At 45.6% G+C, this 21,127-nt stretch overlaps 1 protein-coding gene across 5 annotated transcripts in view; it reads right to left on the bottom strand.

The window, feature by feature from the left end:
- Window positions 1-21,127, bottom strand: part of ANKRD11 (ankyrin repeat domain 11) — a 1,187,914-nt gene that overhangs the window by 328,487 nt on the left and 838,300 nt on the right. For all 5 annotated transcript variants that reach the window (XM_078671259.1, XM_078671260.1, XM_078671262.1 and 2 more), the window contains one exon: window positions 808-1,011. In XM_078671259.1, coding sequence (XP_078527385.1) covers window positions 808-1,011 — 204 coding nt within the window. The remainder of the gene's footprint in view (window positions 1-807; window positions 1,012-21,127) is intronic.

Consider the following 21,127-nt stretch of genomic DNA (forward strand, 5'->3'; position numbering starts at 1 on the left):
CAGATGAGATGCATGGCCTCGAGTGGTGACACTCCCTCATCTTGTCAGCCAACAGAGGAGGTGATGTTGAGGCAATCTTCGACTTCTTGTGGCATTTGGACTCACCCGAATGGCTTGACAACTTCAAATGAGAAAACGACCTCAGGCTCCGTGACCGCTTCTAGGACCTTACACTCGAGCTGCCAAGCACTCCCTCAAGGCATTCGGGTGCATGCATGGCAATCAGAGCAGGCCTTTGGGTCATGATCCAGCTCGAGACACCAGAGGCATAAAAGGTGCATCTCAGTTACTAACATCAGTTGCTGACAGGCACCACAAGGCTTGACGCCGGCCTTCTTCGATGGCATTCCTGCCACACTAGGAGGGTAAACTTCAAAAAGACTGTCAAAAAGTTGAAATAACTGAGGGGAAAAAATGACTGAAGGGGTTGCTCTTCCCAGATCTGAGCTGGCTGGTGTGGAAAGAAAAGATCTAACGTCAATATGCCTAGTTGGCCCCTATATAGGTACTGTGAACGTCATGAACGATGCACACAAAACCATGCAGAGCTGAACACCACCAACCAGCGCAGAGGGGTACTGCTCAAGAAAAATGTCCTGATACAGTCTGATGCGTGGGGATAAGTCTAAGGTACGGAATCAGCAAGTAGAAGTCGCTATCCAATACAAATGACACAAACATAAGTGAACAATTTTAAAAAAAAAAGTTTTAGAAATTGCATTTCAAAGGTAAGAAGATACACTGATAAAAGCTTATGAATTTTAGGTATAATAACAAAAAATATGCATTTATCTGTTAGGTATTCACCTGCAAAATCTTTCACGTTCACATCCGCCCCTTCATTGATGAGCTCCTTTATTCGCCGGGCATCTCCTCGAATGGCTGCCCGATGCAGACGGGTCTCCCCACGCTCGTTTCTCTTGTTGACTTTATCTTTGGTTTTGGAGGCAGAGTTTGGAGTTCCCTTTTGGCCAATAGAAGACTGTGACGGATGCTTTGGTGTTGTGTTAACTAGAAACAGGAAATAAATAATTTCAAATTTCTATCATCATATAAACGTTTCAAAAAGAGCGTTCAAAAAAACTATGATGACACCATTTCAGATAAGACCTACCACATGACAATTAGACAAATTCAAACCAAATGGTCCAATACAACTCACATAAGAACAATTAAAATTATTGGGAAGAGGAGCTAAACTACTTAAAGTTTCTATACCCGAGAAAACATGTGATCCATAGACCAGAATGGAGGTTTTTTCATTTTCATATCATTACTACCTTTGACTTCGGCATGTTACACCTACAGCATCACTGTTAGGCAGTCCTACCAGGTTCAGCAGTTTTAAGTAAGGCTTCTCATTTATGTCGACCTCATGCAAATTTCAAGAGCATTCTCCTACAATCTTTTTACTTTTCAGTGTTCTTTATGGTCTTACAAACCCAACACAAATAACTATTGTAAACCCATGTCATATTTAAGACGAAACCTACCAGTAACACTGATGTTACATCTGCAGAAGTGAAGCTATTGTCACATGTAACATGTTAGTTTTCATTTTTGTTCAATGAAAAGAATCGACTTGTATCATAAAGAATGAAAATTGCTGGACTGCAATATAGACATAAGCTCGATGTATGGACTGCATTCCTCCTCTAACAAAAAAGACAAAAACAGTATCTACCTCTACAACAAATGGTCAACATCCAAACAGTTTCCAAATGCAATGAATGAGAAGACATGTTGTCTGTGAGAACAGATGTGAGGCTGGAAACTACTAGAGATTCACATTTTATGAATTCCACCTGCCAGTTGTTGGTTTGGGAACAGCACACTTTGATCATTTTAGTGCTGACCATGGACAAAGTCTGCAAGGCTCATTAGATCCTTGACCTTTAGGCCTCGATGATCCACAACATGTCTGTCATACTAGAAATACATTTTCCAGATGCAGATCATCATTCTGAATGTGAAAAACAATTGCAAGAACACTTATTGGTTAGGTTGGAGGGTATCGTGAATATACAATGCTCTCAAGCTGTAAAGAAAAGAACATTATACTTCAGTATCTCTTTTCATCTGGCAAAATGAAGACATATTAAATTTGAAGTCTTCGCACTGACTGAACATCCGTTTTAAACCAATGGTTGTAAACTTGAAGTGAGGGCAGTAGCAAATAGGTTGTTCAGTTGCACCTGCCCCACTTTAACTTCTATTAGCGCAAATATCCACACACTCACATTAAAGATTCATTTTTACTAAAAGTAAACTATGCTGTTTTTCCTTGTTGAATATTCTCTAGGTCGAACACAGAAAGTCTAGCATAGCTGACACACGTAACAACTTGCTGCATAAGTGCGTAACAGTGGAAATACGGATTTGGGGAGTTCTATTGACATGTAAATATTTAACAACCTTTGAGACAAATGATGGCCGATCATAACACAAACTTATATAGACGTAACTTACTAGATCTATTATACAGTCAGAGACAGAATTCAGTTAATTTTTTAATGCAGTGACAGCAATGAAGAATGCTACTATTAACAAGTGTTAGCAAGAGAAGTACACTTAGGTTCAAAGACAGCTATATTGCACATTTTGACAGCTATTTTCTATTACTCAAGAGGTCTCGCAATGCTTCTTGATAAACAAGTAAACCACTATAAGTTTGTTATGCATGTTTGGTAAAGTATTAGTTGATAGTGCAGCTTCTGTGCAGTATGTTTAGAGCTGTGTGTTAAGTTCAAAAGTGTGCCTCAATTATGCTGTGGCAAACTTCGTTATGCTCAAGAATGAGGTTAGAGATGTGCGTGCATACACTTACTACACTTAGCTGTACCACTTTGTGGCAAATGGGTAAGTCACACACCTTGGGAATGAAAAAAGTAATCTTTTTTCAATAACCACCACCTCTATGGTCCCTTTTTTTCTGCAGAGCAAAGAATTGTGCCTTTTATTTACATTTAAAGAAAAATAGAACATGTTAGAGTACATTCCGGAAGAAGGGTAGACTGGAAAGGAGGGACAGGAATGATCGAGTGAAACCTTTGCAGATTAGTTGAATGACAGGTCTGCTGTGTTTTTCTCTTAGTAGATAAAAGATCCTTCATCCCACTGGAAGATGGCTTAATGAGATAGAGAAGAGTCAGATTTTGAGGCAGCAGATTTGGCAGAAGATAGCAGAGACAGAATATACTGCTGTTGCTGATGATGGTATCTCCTACATCCAACCTTTGACCCAAAAGAAGCTGTATAGTTGCTGGGGTATCTGGGACGACTGAAGGATGCCTGTGCCAAGACTGCATTGCCCTGGAGTAGCCACAAAACATTCTATATTGTTGGTGAAATTGCCACACTGGAGAGGCTAAGCCCAGCGCACAAGACTTAGATCTACTGTTTTTGAAATAATGCAGGGTAGAGTCATTCTGTTTGAACAGTCAATCTCTATTGAAGGGCGTGTACATGAATGTGGCATTGGACAGCTCCAGGGAATCCAGTGTAACTTTTTCAAGCATGCCAATGCAGCATGACAACCATCTCCATGGACCGTGCATAACTCTGCAGCTCTACATGCCAAGAACAGATGCAAACTGGTAAGTAGCATTTTCCGTTTGAGGCATATGAGCTGCAGATTACACACTGTGCATAGATTGTATAGCAGTACCCACTCTTAGCAGCGACCACCCATATCTGTTGCAGTAGTTTGAAAAAGTGTTTTGAGTACAGCCTGGCCCACAGTAGCTTGTTTTTTGGTTTGCACACACAATAGTGTTTTGTGAATGTGTGCGGTGTAGACCATGTGGCTGGTTTTCATATGTCATCTAGGGGAATATTCCCTAAAAATGCCGTTGAAGCCCTTATCTTTTTAGTAGAGTGGGCTTTAGGAGGAATAGATAATGTAAGTTTAGCTTTGTGGTAGCAAATTTGTATACATTTGACAATCCACCTACCTATCCCCGATTTTGATATGGGGTTACCTTTGTGTGGTGGTGAGAAAGACACAAAAAGTTGTTTGCTTTTACGAAAGGATTGTGTTCTTTCAATGTAGTAAAGCAATGCTCTTTTGACATCTAGAGTATGAAGAGCTCTTTCTGCGACTGTCTGTGGCTGCGAAAAAAATACTGGCAGCTTTACAGATTGATTGAGATGGAAGGGTGAAATTACTTTTGGAAGGAATTTAGAATTGGTACGGAGAACAACCTTATTATGATGCATTTGCAGAAAAGGTTCTTGAATGGTTAATGCTTGTAGCTCACTAACTCTTCTTAGAGAAGTAATAGCTAGTAGGAAAGCAACTTTCCAGGTTAAGAATTGCAACTCACATTTATGTAAAGGTTCAAATGGAGGTCCCATTAACCGTGTGAGAACAATGTTTAAATTCCACACAGGTGAAGGTGGTGCTCTGGGAGGAATTATTCTTTTGAGGCCCTCCATAAAAGCCTTTATGGCAGGTACTCTAAAGAGTGATAGATGTCTATTTTGTAGGTATGCTGCAATGGCAGCAAGATGCAGTCTAATAGATGTGTACGCTAGGTTACATCTTTGAAGGTGTAATAAGAATCCTATGATGTGTGGAACAGACATCTAGAGGATTGATGTCGTTATGGCAGTATATTACAAAACGTTTCCACTTGGCTGCATAACATGCCCTAGTGGTGGGACGTCTAGCTTCTTTAATGACGTTCATACAGTCAGGAGGAAGGTTAAGATAACCAAACTCTAGGACTTCAGGAGCCAGATCGCTAGGTTGAGCTGGGTCCGGTTGTCTGATCTCTCCATGGTTCTGGGTTAGGAAGCGTGGAGACAGACAGACACACACACACTAAGCTTCCTAATAATTATCTTAGTTAAACTAATAATGCGTGGCAATAGTATTGCGAGGTAGAATCATATTCATGCTTAAAAGAAATGCGGGGTAAAAAATGTGTTGTAAAGGAATGCAATGATTTTACATGCGTTGTTCCGTCATACAACTAGATCAAGCAATAGTATTCGTAGGGTCTAGACCACATTTCAAGATCTATTTGGCATCCAATCAGTCAATGACCAGGAATGCAAACGTCTTTTTTTCCCCAACATGGTCTGGCAAGCTGATCTGCTTCGTTTATTGCCACAAATAATGATGAAAACTGCCCAGGTAGCATTAGCAGGGCAGATGGCCAAGCTGCTAGAAGTAAATGTTTTTCTGCTCACAAACACGTTTTTTGGAATCCCTATCATGAAGCACTATGGGGAAGGCAATAGGGGTTTGTTTGGACTATAACCTTTGCACATCCAGTCTTTTCAGTACAAGATAAAAGATCAAAATTGTGAGCGGGAGAGAACGGGGGTCACCAAGAGGCATATTGTGTGCAGCTATCCGAGGATCTCTAGACTCAAAGAGTTCATCCAAAGCAACTGAGACAGAATACAACAGGGCATCACAAGGGCTTCCTCAGAGATGTTTTTGAAAATACTCAGTCAATGTTAGAATACATAGATTCATCCCACGAAGATTCACATGGCATAAGATGAGATGCCCTTTTAATGCACTGGCATTCTTCCAGAGAATCAAGAATCCTCTGGCCATATTCCTAAATAATTTTGAAAAAACCTTCAATAGCCATGATTTGGAGTTTAAATGAATTTTGATCCGAGATTCATAGATTTGTTCATCTACAATAGAGTGCCTCTATGGTGAGGGCAAGACCAGCGGGGTGTTGTCTGTTCTTTTCTCCAATAAGCAGGATATCTAATAGGGTTGCTGAATTTCTTCCTCGTTGCTTGCACTGATGATTGAGCATCTGGCAGCATGACTCTGCTTTGATGGGAGGTGAGGATTCCAGCTGTAAACAAGATCTAGAGGACAAAGATTCTCTATATGCTGATAACCTTATTTATCTAAGCAAACCTCAAGGTAAATTTGGCAAGGTCTAGCATATTCCCTGACCACAGAATGGTGGGTATGGAAGAATAGGTATCCCGCTCGTATCCTACTGTACAACAAGCCAAGCTGTGTCAATGTCAAAGATTTACAAACCCATATTTGCAGGGGTGGGGCTGGAACTGCAGATTTTACCTAATATTATCAGTTCACTCACTTGACAGTGGTTAATGACTGGATACAGGGCCCTGCATCAGACCCAGCATTCAGAGCAGAGCTCTAGACCTTGGGAAATAAGCCAACAATTTCACAGGGAAAATTCCCCTACAGCCATCCCTCCTGTGACCAGAGTGGTCCTCTGAGTTTGGATGGACGCATGGTTGCAAATGCAGCTGAAAGTTATGCTAGTGCAGAAGACCTCATATGGGGTAGACTAGTGACGCCTCAAGGTGGCAGAGTTGAGAGAGACAGTTTGTCAACACCTGAGGAACTAGGGGCATAAAACTAAATGAAGTTCTTCTCTGTTTAAGTTTCATAAAAGAATAAACATTTTTTTTTTTTACTGAGTTTTATATAGCGAGAACTAGACCCGAACTGAATCGGGTATCAGAGCGCTTTACATAGCACCAGTTACGTTACATGAGGACACAGATTCATTTTAGGCACGGGGAGAATAAGTGATTTGTCCAGAATCACAGGAGGTTTTTGGCGTAGTTACCGAGACTCGAACCCAGATCCCCAGGTCCGAGGTCGAGCGCCCTAGCCGTTAGGCCAGCTCCTCTCTCCTTAGTTCTGTCTTACCCTGTAAGCATCTGTTCATGGCTTGTAGTTCTGTAGATTCACATGCTCTGCATACTTCTACCACCTAGCGTTGGGTCTGGATGTGCGCAAGTTGTTTTTCTTTGAAGAAGCCTTTCGAATCACAAGATAGTTACACCTCCTCGTGGTGATATTGCGCATGGTCATCTACTCCATTGATAAATTGTTTTCCCGATACGAGGGTGAGAATGGAGCAAAGTAAAGAAATGAACAGGTAAATTAAATAGTGTTTAGGTACTGCAATGTCCACAGGTGTCCAGGGAGAAGGGGTGGGCATATGTGAACCTACAGCACTGCATGCAACAAAAAGATGCTTACAGGGTAAGTAACAATCCGTTCGATGGCATGTGTAGCTGTAGCTGCACATGCTCTACATAGACTGTAAAGTTATACCTTTCCGCGGTTTCAAGCCTGTGGGTGTTATAGTTGTTTGAAAGAGAACATAGCACTGCCTGCACTACCGTGGCTTGTAGGCATGCTAAACATCCACACAAGTGTGTGATGTAGACCATGTAGCTGCTTTACAAACATCAGTTATAGGGATATTGTCTAGGAAGGCCATGGAAGCCACTATTTTATGGGTGGAGTGTGCCCTAGGCAAAGTTCTCTTAGCTTTGGCATACCACATCTGAATGAATGTAATCATTCAACCAGAAATCCCCGTTTTAGATATGGGCTTTCTTGTGTGAGGGGGCGAAAAAGCAAGAAAAATTGTTTGGTTTTTACTGAACTCCTTAGTTCTGTCAATATAATACATCAGAGCCCTTTTGGCATCCAGCGTATAAAGAGCTCTTTCCGTAACTGAATCTGGCTGTGGAAAAAAAACAGGAACATCCATCGGGTTGTAGTGTAGTTCGGCACTGCGCATTGGAATAATATAAACAGCAGTGTAGACGTAGGACTGAGGTCGACTAGGTCTCTACTGACTATATTAGACTTAATTAGTTTTGCCAGCTAGCTCAGAGGTCACTAGAAACTTTCTCAAATAAACAAGGAGGAGTTTAACTTCCCTGGATAGACAAGAAGGGATTAGCTTCTGACAACCATAAAACATGACAACTTTGCTCCCTCAGAATAAGAGTGTATCTCTAGAGTCGTGTGAAAACAATAGACCGCTATTTTACTCAGTCAATCGTGCATACTTAGTTTCACCAGAGTGCAGAGAAATAGAGAGACGGGCGTTTTCAATAAAAGGTGTTATTTATTGAGCAGTCTTTCATGCAAGAGAAATGAAATGCCACAATTGCAATACTTATTATAAAGTAAAGTGCGTAAAGTAAAAGGAGTATTAGGAAATAATACTGTAAAAGCATTGATATGGTTTCTTAGCCATATGATACTTTAAAATGGATAAAATATACACATAAATACATTGACTAACGTACTCAACTGGTGCTTCTAATCTATGCCTACCCCGGTGTACCTGACCTAAGCCTAATACGTGGGAAGGTGTAAGTAAGTTGCAGTTTAAGTTAAGTTGGTTTTGCCAAGGAATCTGAATCAAGAATTCTCTCAAGGGTTTAGTCAGCTCCGTACCTGGGTAATAGAAAGCAGGAGGTCTGGTATCTCTCTCTCAGGACTCGATATCCCAGCAACCCGCAAGGGCGGCTGGAAACACCGGAGCTGAATTTTCTCAGCTGGAGAAAAAGACAGCGTCTTTCTCAGTGCGTCAAAAGGGAGGGGCGGCGTCCGTGGGCTCTCGCATCAGCTGGGCTCTCGGGCAAGTAGATCGCCGCTCTGCTCCAAACCACCGTGTGTTTGCTTAAGGCAACTGTTGGTATATTTATACCTGAAAGGTGCCGGGTTTGACGTAATGTTGGACATAAGACGTCAATAAAAGATGTCACTAAGAACTGGCCGTTCTTTCAGTGCTCGCAGGAGTTCTAGGACAAATCAAAACAAAAGCAAGGGGAATTCCCAGGTTGCTGGAGGTTTGGTTTGTTTAAAGAACGTGTTGTACTTTCTAGGAGTCTAGGGGAGTAGCCTTGCCATATCTGGACTGCATGGGCTATTACTAAATATGGATATGATTCTTATGCCTTTATAAGGATATTATTTATTATAGCCATATAAGGGCATAAATCGGGAATATCGAATTAGGGTCCTAGATAGAAACACAACAGGGTGATTAAGTTGAAAGCTGAAACCACTTTTGGAAAGAATTTTGGGTTGGTTCCAAAGACTACCCTATCTTGGTGTAATTGGAAGAAAGGTTCTTCCAAGGCTAAGGCCTGGAGCTCACTGACACGTCTGAATGAGTTAATGGATACTAAAAAAGCAACCTTCCAAGTTAAGAATTGTAGGGAACAGTCGTACAATAGTTCAAATAGTGGGCCGATAAGTCTGGTAAGTGCCATATTAAGATTCCATGCTTGTGACGGAAAACTCTAGGTGCAATCGCTCTTTAAAGGCCTTCCATGAACACCTTAATAACTGGTACTTTGGACAAAGTTAAATGTTGCCTGTTTTGTAGATAGGCAGCAACTGCAGCTAAATGTAGACATATGGAAGTGTGTGCAAGGCCTTAGATTTGCAAATAAAGGTAGCAAAAGTGTTTTGCATAGGTGTATCAAATGGATTAATTAGTTTGTTGCAGCAGTAGAAAACAAATATTTTCCACTTCGCAGTGTAAAATGCCCTAGTACCAGGTCTACATGTTTCTTTAAAATGGTGCATTCAGGGGAAGATTAAGGTATCCAAATTCTATGACTGCAAGAACCAAATCGCAAGGTTGAGTTCCTTTGGATTTGGGTGCCTAATTTCTCCATGGTTCTGAGTGAGAAGATCAAGGTTGAGGGGAACTTTCTGGTGGGGAATTGCTGAGAGTTCGAGTAGTGTAATGAACTATGGTTGGCTAACCCAAGTGGGTGCTACTAGAATGAGGGTGTGTAACATTTGCCGGAGTCTCCGAACCACAAAAGGAAGAAGAGGGAGAGGGGTAAAAGCATAGTCAAATATCCCTGACCAGTTCATACATAACGCGTTGTCCATGGATAGAAGGTGTGGGAACCTGGAGGCGCAGTCTGGGCATTTCGCATTTGGTGCAGTTGCAAATAGGTCTATTTGTGGAAACCCTCACTTGTGAAAGTAAGGGAGAAGGGCTTGTGGGTAGCATTCCCACTCATGGACTTGTCACAGCATCCTGCTGAGGAAGTAGGCAAAGTGGTTGTCTATCCCTGGGAGAAACAGTGTCAGCAGATGAAAGTGGTGATGCATTGCCCAACGCCAAATCATCTGAGAAAGGAGTGATAACGAATAGTTTCTTACCTGTCGGTGTAGTTTTGCAGCTTGAAGATCTTTCTGGATTCACTATGCTGTGCATTATTCCGCGGTCTAGTGGTTGGGTCCGGAATCGTCGTCTTTTCTTTGTTTTGTTTTTTTCTCTGCCCAGGTGGGCGTCGACGTCCCACCTTTTGGTGTCCTTCCTGTGACGTTGGCACGCTACCTGCAGAAGCTCCCACCTTTGGGCGCCATCTTCGGATTCTTTTTTTCTCGTTTGTGTTCTGTTTCCGAATTTTAAGGCAATGTTCCAGTAAGTGATTTACCGCTTTATCCTTCAAGGTGTCTGTTTCAGTATTGTCCCGGTTTTTACCCCCCTCTTTCTCCAGCCTCATCTTTCTGGCAGAGGTGGGTGGGTTCACTAGTGAATCCAGAAAGATCTTCAAGCTGCAAAACTACACCGACAGGTAAAAAATTATTCGTTTTGCAGCGTGAATCTTTCTGGATTCACTCTGCTGTGCATAGACTTTGTAGCGGTTTGTTATATTTGTGGCGGCTGGGTGGAAGATGAGCGTTTGTTGTTGAATATATGTTGAAGCACCTTCTGTCCTACTTGTGCTTCTTTGTTCATTTGTATATCCACACAGTAGTGCTTTGTGAACGTGTGCACTGAAGCCCATGTTGCCGCCAGGCATATGTCCTGAATGGGTGTGTTAGCCAGAAAGGCTATCGTTACTCCCTTTTTCCTAGTAGAATGGGCCCGTGGCCCCTCTGCTAGTTCCTGCCCTGCTTGTTTGTGGCAGAATTGTATAATCTCTGCGATCCATCGTGCAATGGTTCCCTTAGTAACTGGTTTTCCCAAGAAACTGTCTGCGAAGGACACAAAGAACTGTTTTGTTTTCCTGCGTTCCTTAGTTCTCTCTATGTAGTGTAGGACTGCCCTTCTGGCGTCCAGAGTGTGCAGTGCCCTTTCGCCGTTGGTTTCTGGAAGAAACTTGGTATTTGTATCATCTGGTTGATGTGGAACATTGACACCACCTTTGGCATAAAGTGTGGGTCCGTTTTCAGCACCACCCTATCATTGTGAATTTCGATGTAGGGTTCCTGTAGCATTAACACCTGTAGTTCGCTCACCCTGCGCATTGAGGTGATTGCCACTAAGAATGCTGTTTTCATTGTTAGCATTTGTAGGGAGGCCTTATGAATTGGTTCAAAAGGCGCTTTCATGAGTTCAGTCAGGACTAAATTAAGGTTCCATGCTGGTGGTGGCATCCTCTTTGGCGGTGCAATCCTTTTTGCACCTTCCAGGAATCTCTTTACTATCTGATGTAAAGAAGCTTTTGCCTGTTTCTCCTCTTGTGTAAGCGACTATCGCTGCCAAGTGTACTCTTAGCGTGGATGAGCTCAGTTTCGCCTCGAGCAGGTGCGTGAGGTATGTAAGCACTTTTGAGTCCCTTGTCATCTTTTTGTGCAGCTTTTCCTTCCTGCACCATAGTGTGAACCTCTAACATTTAGCCACATAGCATCTTCGCGTGCTGGGTCTTCTTGCCTCTCGAAGTACCCTCCGGGTGCTCTCAGGTAATTTCAGGTGTGCAAACTCTATGTCTTCAGGAGCCATGCTGCCAGGCTGAGGCTCTCTGGCTCTGGATGCAACACCTCTCCGTTTTGCATGGAGAGTAGATCCTTCCTTCTCCCGAATCTGTGTGGCGCACTCTGTGTCATCTCCATTATCTGCGAGTACCAGGTCTGCACGGCCCACTGGGGTGCGACCAGTATCAGGGTCATGTTGCTGGTTCTGCACTTGTTTAGTGCTCTGTGTATCAGAGGAATCGGCGGAAAAGCGTCAGGAAATGTCTTTGACCAGCTTATCCATAGGGCATTCCCCAGGGACCCTTCCCCTGGTTGCCTGGATGCGAAGTGTTGGCATTTTGCATTTTGGCGTGTTGCAAACAGGTCTATTGATGGTGTTCCCCACCTGGCGAAAAGCCTCTTTGTTTCCTGTGCATTGAGCTCCCATTCGTGGGATGCCGATGTCTGTCTGCTGAGCCAATCCGCTTCCACGTTGTCCTTCCCTGGTAGATGTATGGCCAGCAGGTCTATCTTGAGTGGAATGGCCCATCTCCATATTTCCTGCGCTAGTTTCGACAGGGGGGCTGATTGTGTTCCTCGCTGCTTGTTGATGTAGAACATCGCTGTTGTGTTGTCTGTCTGGATCAACACTCTTTGGTTGCGCAGCTTCGTCTGGAAAGCCTTTATTGCGAGGAAAACGGTCTTTAGTTCCAGGTAGTTGATGTGTTTGACCGCATCCGCTGGTGTCCACAGACCCCTCACTCAGTCTTTTCATGTGTGCTCCCCATCCCCTCTGGGATGCATCTGTGGTGATGTCACCGTTGGGGTTGGTGGTGTTAGATGCTTCCCTTCTGTTATGTTCCCCTTGTTCCACCATGATATCTCCTTGTGCACTGAGTGCGTTACAACCACTAGATCTTCCCAACAACCTGTAGCTTGTGACCATTGGTCATGTAGCCATTCCTGGAATGGTCTCATGTGGAGCCGTACATTTGGTACTAGATGTATGCATGAGGCCATCATGCCCATAATCTTGCTTGCCGTCCTCACTGTCAGAGCTCGCCCCTTCTGGTAGAGGTGCGTCTCCTTCAGCAGCACCAGTGTTCTCTTTTCGCTGGGGAACACCTTGTTCTGTAAGGTGTTGATCTGTGCTCCCAGTAAGATTTTTACTTGTTCTGGTTCCATTGAGGATTTGCCCCAGTGGATGGAGAATCCCAGGGCCATTAGTGTGCATGTTACTTGCTGTGCGTGCAGTTTGCATGTCTTGTATGAACTTGCTTTTATTAGCCTGTTGTCCATGTAAGGGTATACGTGGATCCCTTCCCTCCTTAAGTGTGCTGCGACCGCTGCAAGGCACTTTGTGAAGACCCTTGGTGCAGATTTTAGTCCGAACGCTAGGGCTGTGAACTGGTAGTGATCTTTGTCGATGAGAAATCTTAGCAGATGCTTGTGCCGCCTGTTCATTGGGATGTGCAGGTAGACATCCTTGAGGTCTACGGTGACCATGAAGTCCCCGCCTTGTATCGGAGGAAGTACCTCTTGTAGGGACGTCATCTTGAATTTTTGTGTTTTTATGTATTTGTTTAGGAACCTTAGGTCCAGGATGGGTCTCATTGTTTCGTCCACCTTTGGTACCAGGAAGTACGTTGAGTACACTCCCCTGTTCCTTTCTCTGTGAGGTACAGGCTCGATAGCCTCCTTCTGCAGTTCATTTGCTTCCTTTTGAAGTAGTTCTATTTCCTTCTTTGCTAGCGCTCTTCTTTTTGGTCTTTTGTTTGGTGGTGTTCTTTTCAACTCTATGCAGTATCCGAACTGTATGATGTTGAGTATCCATTTGTCTGTGGTTATTTTCTTCCACTCCTTGAAGAAAAAGTTCAGTCTTCCTCCCACGGGTGTTACATGATCGTGGATGTTTAGTCCGAGCCACTCCTCTTTGTTGTAGCTGTGCTCCACCCTGGGAGTTTTTGAATGGGTGTCCACGTGTAGCGTGACAGTCACTTAGAGGTGGGTTGCTGTCCACCTCTTCTATTATTTCCACGTCCATTCGCCCTCCCGCGAAAGGACTGGCCCCTTTGTTGGTATTGCCAGGGTTGCTTTTGCTGCCCTTGTTGTGTCTGGGTGTTGCCCTGGTGGGACTGCTGGAACGCCTGGTGCGATGTTCCTGGCTGGTTTCCCCCTCACCCGTTTGGTCTCCGTGACAGGGTCCCCCTCTTTGTCCCACCGAATTGCAAGGCCCCCATGGATCTTGCAGTGTCGTTGTCTTTTTTCAGCTGGGTGAGCTTTTCATCCACTGGTGCTCCGAACAGTGTCTCTCCGTTGAACAGGGTGTTCAGGATGTTGTGTTGCACCTCTGGCTTGAAACCTGAGATCCTGAGCCAGGTTTGTCTCCTTTCCGTGATGCCCAGCATCATAAGTCTGCTGGACGGGTCGGCTCCGTCCAAGGCGGTTTTGAGTCAAGAATATGCCACATTCTTCCCCTCCTGCACAAGGTGCGAAGCCCTTTGTTGGCATTCTTGTGGAAGGTGCTTGATTAACTGGCCCAGCTCGTCCAAGATCTGGTATTGGTGCCTGTTCAGCAGGGCATTGGAACTAGCCATGCGCCAGTGCGTTGCAGCATTCCTTTCCTCCCAGTCAGGTCCATCCTTCTGCTCTCCTTGTCTGGAGGTGGCCCTGAAGTTGTCGGGACATTGGCCCTTTTCCTTGCGGTCGCCGCAATGATGGAGTCCGCAGTGACCGAGCCCTGGATGTAGGGTGGGTCCTTGGAGGAGTGCTTATACTTTTTCTCCATCCTGGGTGTGACGGGCTTGCAAGTTGCAGGTTCTTTGAAGGCCTCTCTCCCCTGTCCTTTGACGCTTTCGAGCATCGGCAGGTACTGGCTCCTAGTTTGTATTGGGAGCAGTGTTTCCAAGAGGAAATCCGCCTTCCGCTGTTCCTCCTCGAGTTTTACCCCGAAGGCTGTTGCTGCGTTTCTGAGGACTGCATTGTATAACCCAATGTCATCAGGCGGCGAGGGCCTAGAAGGATTCGTGTCCACTCCCTCTTCTGGACTCTTGGTGTCGATGTCCTGCCACTCCAGGTCCTGTGTCTCTGAGGATGCTGAGCTCAGGGTTGTCCTCTGGTCGTCATCCGCCTCCTCCTCGTAGTAGGGGCTTTCCTCTTCCAGTTCCTCAGGGCCTTCCGACGGTCCTTTGACGTAGTAGTCCTCCTCTTCTTCGACTATCTCGACAACCCGTGGCTTTGGTTTCGACAGGATTACAAAGTCTTTCGTCGAATTCTCCTTTTCGTTGCAGGATGTTCTCCATCTATGCCTCGAGCCGTCTTAGTCCTTTCCATTTCGGCTGCCTGTTCGGCGTCGAAAGGTTCTGCCGTTCTCTTTGTCTGATACGCTGGTGTCGAGACTGGTTTCGGCGTCGAGACTGGTTTCGGGTCCTTCATTGGCGCCGAAGTGCTCTTCTTGTCCTTATGTTTCGGCGTCGAACGTTCCCTTTCGTGGGCGCTTTTCGACAGCCTTGGCTGTTCGCCGGCCTTCGGCGCCTGGGAGTCCTTCTCTGAGGATCCGCTGGGCCTGGATGTAGCTGCGGACGCCGAAACCTTCGGCGTTGGTGCTTTCGAAGTCTTGCGCTAATTTTTTTGAGAGTCTTCTTCAGACTGTCGAGTGTCTTTCGGGGCTTTAGGGGCCGTCGAATCTCCTACCTTTTCAGGAGTCGTCTCTACGACCGTGTAGCCGTCGTCTTCTCAGGCGACGTTGTCTTCCTCGTCGTTCGAGAGCCCCAGGTCTCGAAGGGACGGTGGCTGGCCCTTGCCCTGCATGTTGAAGTTAGCCCTTCTCTGCCTCTCTCTAACTCGAAGAGTCTTCGGCATAAAGGTGGAGCAGACGTTGCAGTCCCTGGCTCTCGTGGTCGACCGGTGGGCAGAGGTTGCAAACCGGGTGCTGGTCCTTCTGCGTGTATTTGTGGTGGCAGCTACAGCAGAATTTGAACGGTGTGTTTTCCATCCCTTGGGTTCAGGGGGCCCCCTGAGTGCGCATTCTCCGTTGGACGTCAAAGTTCTCGAAGTTCTCCGTCTTCGTCGTCGTCCCCTTCGATGGTCTGGTCTCACGTCGTCTTTTCAATCCTTTTCGTCCAAAAATTGACTCTTGGCTTCTTCTTTTCTCCAAATCTCTGGAGCCCTCTCGGGAACGATCCAGACCCAACGGCGGAAAAGAGAATCTGAAGATGGTGCCCAAGGGTGGGAGCTTCCGCAGGAAGCGTGCCGACGTCACAGGAAGGACACCAAAAGGTGGGACGTCGACGCCCACCTGGGCAGAAAAAAAAAAAAACAAAGAAAAGACTACGATTCCGGACCCAACCACTAGACCGCGGAATAATGCACAGCATAGTGAATCCAGAAAGATTCATGCTGCAAAACTGTAGTGTATGCTAACCTCAATTGTGTTGAGAACGGAGCCCCTAGAAATGGTTGAATCTTTAAGGGTTGAAGTTGTGATTTCTGTATGTTGACAGTAAATCATAGTTGATGCAAGAGATGGAGCGTGAGTGCGTTGTTGATACAGGAGATTTGTACTGGTTTAGATGAGCCAGTCATCTAGATATGGGAAGACATGAATGTTCTGTCTTCGTAGATAAGCTGCTACCACTGCTAGACATTTGATGAGCACCCTTGGTTCGGTAGTAACTTTGAACGGAAGAACTTTGGAGTGATAATGCTTTACGGCTATTACAAATATGAGGTATTTGTGATGAGCTGGGTGGATTGGAATGTTGAAGTAAGCGTACTTTAAGTCTAGTGCTGATATTCCTCTGTCTGAAACAGTGGAATAAAGTCTTGAAGACTGGCCATTTGGAAGTGTTCTGATAGTATGTAATGATTTAAGGGCCTGAGATCTAATATAGGCCTTAGTGAGCAATCTTTTTTGGGAATTATAAAGTATAGGTGGTAAACTCTTGTGCCTTGATATTGAATAGGAACGGACTCTAAAGCTCCTTTGAATAAAACAGCATCCATTTCCTGCTTGACCAGACTGGTGTTTTATGGAAAGGTTGCATCTGTGAGGTGGAATGTTTGAAGGTGTGGTGATGAGCTTCAGACAAGAACTGTGTTGGATAATGTCCAACACCCATTGGTCTGATGTTACTTTTTTCCAGGTGGGGAAAGAAATGTTGTAGTCGTCCCCGGACGGGTGTTTAGTAATTGGGGGGAATGAGCAGAGGTGGAGGTGGAGGGGACACAGAGTGTTGAGGCACTCCTACCTCTAGAATTATTACCTTTGTATGTACCCCTGTAGTATGCCCTGGAATGGAAGTTTTGTTGTTGCCTGTGGGAGGCAGAGGCATCAGGTGGTGGTGTTTTAGCACCCTGTTTGTAGTAGGGACGTAGAAAGAAGCCACGCAAAGCAGGGGGGTTAGTAGCGCTTCCATTGATGTAGCTACTTTTTTTTTTAATGCTTGGTCCAATTGGGGACCAAATTGATGTTCTTTATCAAAAGGTTAATTTAATAATATTTGTTGCACTTCTGGCTTGAACCAGAGATACGTAGCCAAGCAGGTCTACGCAACAAAACACTTGTGTTGACTCCTCTGGCGGGTGTGTTGGTTGAGTCTAAAGCACTTTTCATTGAATTGTTAGATATTAATTTTCCATCATTTACAATTTCATGACCCCGCTGTTTATATTCCTCAGGGAGATGTTGGAAGAGTCACTCAATTTCATCTCAATGTGCCCGGTCATTACCAGCTAACAGGGCTTGTGCATTAGCCATCCACCAATGTGGAGGATTGCGCTTCTACCTGCTTTCCTGAAGCAACAATACGTTTGGATTCCTTATCAGGTGGCGGAGCGTCTGCTGAGGATTGAGAATTGGCTCTTTTCCGAGCATTAGATACTTCTAATGTGTCTAGAGAGAGATGACCATTGATGTGAAAAGGGTTTGAGGGTGCAGGCTGTTACTTTTTGTTGACCTTGGTATGATTATATTTGCACACACGGATTCTTTAAAAATGTCATCAGCATGTCTAATCATACCTAAAAGCATAGGCAGATATGTTTATGCTCTATGCGCACTGGACAAGGTTTCAAAGAGGAAATGGCCCTCAATAGGGTCTTTATGTAGAAAAACATGGTGAAAGATTGCTGTCCTAGTGATGAGATCTTGGAAAGATTAAGCATCATCTGGGGGTGATGGCCTGGCCGAGTAAAGATCTGGGTATCACCCAGGAGATCGACATAATTATCCCAGGGATCTGTGGGCTGTGCATACGAATCCTCTCCTCCATTCTGATTATCAGTCAGTGACTGTGGAGACCCTTGTGGTGTGAAATCGTCTGGTTCCCCATGTGAATTATGTGGTGAAGGTGGTGGTGAAGAGTGTGGAGGAGGTGGAGGTGAAGGAGGAAGAGGCAGATGCAAGGAATTAGTTGCAATGTCCTTTTTAGAGGGCACTGGAACATCTTCCGAGGCCACCAAAGTCATCTGCGGCGTCCCGCAAGGATCTTCACTCAGCCCCACCCTCTTAAACATCTACATGAAACCTCTCGCAGCCATCGCACGCCAGCACAACCTCAACATCATCTCTTACGCCGACGACACCCAGCTGATCCTCTCCCTCACCAGAGACCCCGACACCGCCACCGCCAGAACCTGCCTACACGAAGGGATGAAAGACGTCGCCGAGTGGATGAAGGACAGCCGCCTGAAACTGAACTCGGACAAGACGGAAGTCCTCATCCTGGGATCTTCGCCCTCCGCCTGGGACGACTCCTGGTGGCCCCCAGCCCTGGGCACCACACCCAAGCCAACCGACCACGCACGCAACCTGGGCTTCATCCTGGACCCCTCCCTCTCGATGACCAGACAAGTCAACGCCGTCTCCTCATCGTGCTTCAACACCCTGCGTATGCTTCGCAAGATCTTCCGCTGGATCCCGACCGAGACCAGGAAGACTGTCACCCAGGCACTCGTCACCAGCCGACTGGACTACGGAAACGCCCTCTACGCCGGAACCACAGCCAAGCTACAGAAAAGACTCCAGCGCATCCAGAACGCCTCCGCCCGACTCATCCTGGATGTCCCCCGACGCAGCCACATCTCCAGCCACCTGAGGAACCTGCACTGGCTCCCCGTCGACAAGAGGATCACGTTCCGGCTCCTCACCCACGCACACAAGTCTCTCCACGACCTGGGCCCCAAGTACCTCAAAGACCACCTGACCTTCTACACGCCCACCCGCCAGCTACGGTCCACCAGCCTCGCCCTCGCAGCCGTACCACGCATCCGAAGAGCCTGCGCCGGAGGAAGATCCTTCTCTTACCTGGCTGCCAAGACTTGGAACTCCCTCCCCATTCACCATCGGCTGACCCAGGACCATCTCGCCTTCAGGAAACAACTCAAGACCTGGCTGTTCGAGCAGTAGCATACCCCTCCCCCCAAGCGCCTTGAGACCCTCCCGGGTGAGTAGTGCGCTATACAAATGGCATGATTGATTGATTGATTGATTGATTGATTGGCCTCTTCTGGAGGCAACTTTGATGCTGAAGCCAAGGTTTAAGGCACCGAAGCAGACCTTTTCAGATACGAAGAGGTTGGAGCCAAAGGCAGCTAAAGTCCCTTGGTCAGAGCCGTTGAACCAGATGCCAGACTCTGTGCAGAGTCTGATTGGCTCGGTTCTGACACCTGTTTCGGTGCTTAGCCTTCAGGTGGGGCTTACGTAGGAGATTATTGGTGCCTACCATGGCCTGCTGGCAGTGGTTGCTCGATAGCCGAAGATTCAGTAAAAACCTAATATTTTTTGGGAGGTGGAATAGGGGTTTGTGTACTCATTCTCCGCTGGCTCCAAGGAAGATCCTGTGTTTGGAGTCCAGAGTCGAGGTCAGAATTGGAAGCAGAGCCAGACATGGAGTCACAAATGAAAAAGGCCTCCTCCTCCGCAGCAGAGCCTCGTGAAGCTCTTCCTATACTTGTTCAACATCTTGACTGAAGATTTCTTGTGTCCCTTTGATCTTTGTGTGCTGCATTTCTCTGCGATGCACCAGACGGTCCCACAATGTTTTTCTGGATCGAAAAGATCAACACGCTTCACAGTCCACCTCACGATGATCAGGAGGCAGACATAAGTTGCAAACCTGATTGAGGTGGGTTATCAGGTATTTTGTGTGGCATCTGAGGTAAAATCTGAATGGAGTCAGTTCCATTAGCAGCGCAATCTCGGTTGAAGCAGCATGAAATAGAGTAGGTTGGAACGGGCAATGACCGAGTGCCGTGAAAGGAACACATCAAATCGACTGGTAAAAACACTTATTTTCCAGATGCAAGGATGGAAAATGTGACCAAAAAATACAGACAAGGGTGGAAATGGATAGCTAACCAAAAGGAACTTGATGGTCTTCAACCGGACCACCAAAAAACAAGTCCGAGCCCAACAGCGGAATTTTATTTTTTTACCCAAGAATGAAGTTCATACCCCTGTGCAATATCAGCAAGAGGAGGAGTCACTATCTTGTGACTCAAAAGACTTCTTCGAAGAAAACACTAGATGGCAGAAGTATACAAAGCAGCTACGCTTGCCATTGAACAACATGTTAGGCTTCGCCTCCTTAGAGAGCAAGGTCAATTCGAAGGTTTCCTCTGCTTTGCAAAGCAAGGGCAGATGGGTAAGAATATTCAGTTCAAGTGACGTGTCCAGGCCACTTGCATTGTATAAGTCCAGATATAAGAAAACATCTGTATTACAATGAGAAAGAGGTGATCAGCCTCTGGAGTCATCATCAAGGTGGTCATTGCCCTCAACAGGCTTTTGGAGTGCTTTTGAGTCAGAGCTGAACCACTCCTATATAAAGGCATATCTGACTCATAGGAAGGTGTTCTGCCAACGAAAGATCGCTTATGCTATTTCACACAAAAAAAATAGAACTTATTTATGACAACAGATTACTTATGTTCCCACCCCCCTCGCTCCTACCCCTTCACAACTGCTAGATAGCTTTCCTCCTATGTCAAATGAGGTGACAGCCGCCTTACTCGGTTCGGTTAAATCTGGCTATCCCATGGATGTCATCCCAGCAAAAGTAGCCTCCTCCCTCTATAACAAACTCTCTACACTAGTAGGCACCATCCTAAACCTTTCCTTGAAAGAAGGACATCCTCCTCGGGTTTGGAAGGCGGCTCAGGTCATACAGATTCGGAAAAATCCTAAGACTTCCATGGAAGAACTCTCCAATCTCCGTCCCATCTCCCCATTACCTCATCTAAGTAAAGTCTTGGGAAAATACATAAATCAACACCTACCCGCCCATGTCGTAAATAATGGCTATCTGGACTTCTCTCAATCTGGTTTCAGGCCCAATCACAGCACGGAGTAGGTCCTACTTGAGGTCATGGACAACAACAGAATGACCTTAGACAGTGGCCACTCCACCATCCTTGTGCTGTTGGACCTCTCTGCAGCATTCAAAACGGAGTCGCAGCAGATTCTGCTTAGGAGAATGACGGAGATTGGACTCACTGGAACTGCCTTTCAGAGAATGACTAGCTTCTTGTCCGCCAGCACTTGTAGTGTAGTTCCTATATTCCCAATAGGCTCTGCGCATTGGAATAATATATTCAGCAGACGTAGGACTGAGGTCGACTAGGTCTCTACTGACTATATTAGACTTAAGTTTT

This window comes from Lissotriton helveticus, chromosome 12 (genome assembly GCF_964261635.1).
Source record: "Lissotriton helveticus chromosome 12, aLisHel1.1, whole genome shotgun sequence".
Classification (NCBI taxonomy): domain Eukaryota; kingdom Metazoa; phylum Chordata; class Amphibia; order Caudata; family Salamandridae; genus Lissotriton; species Lissotriton helveticus.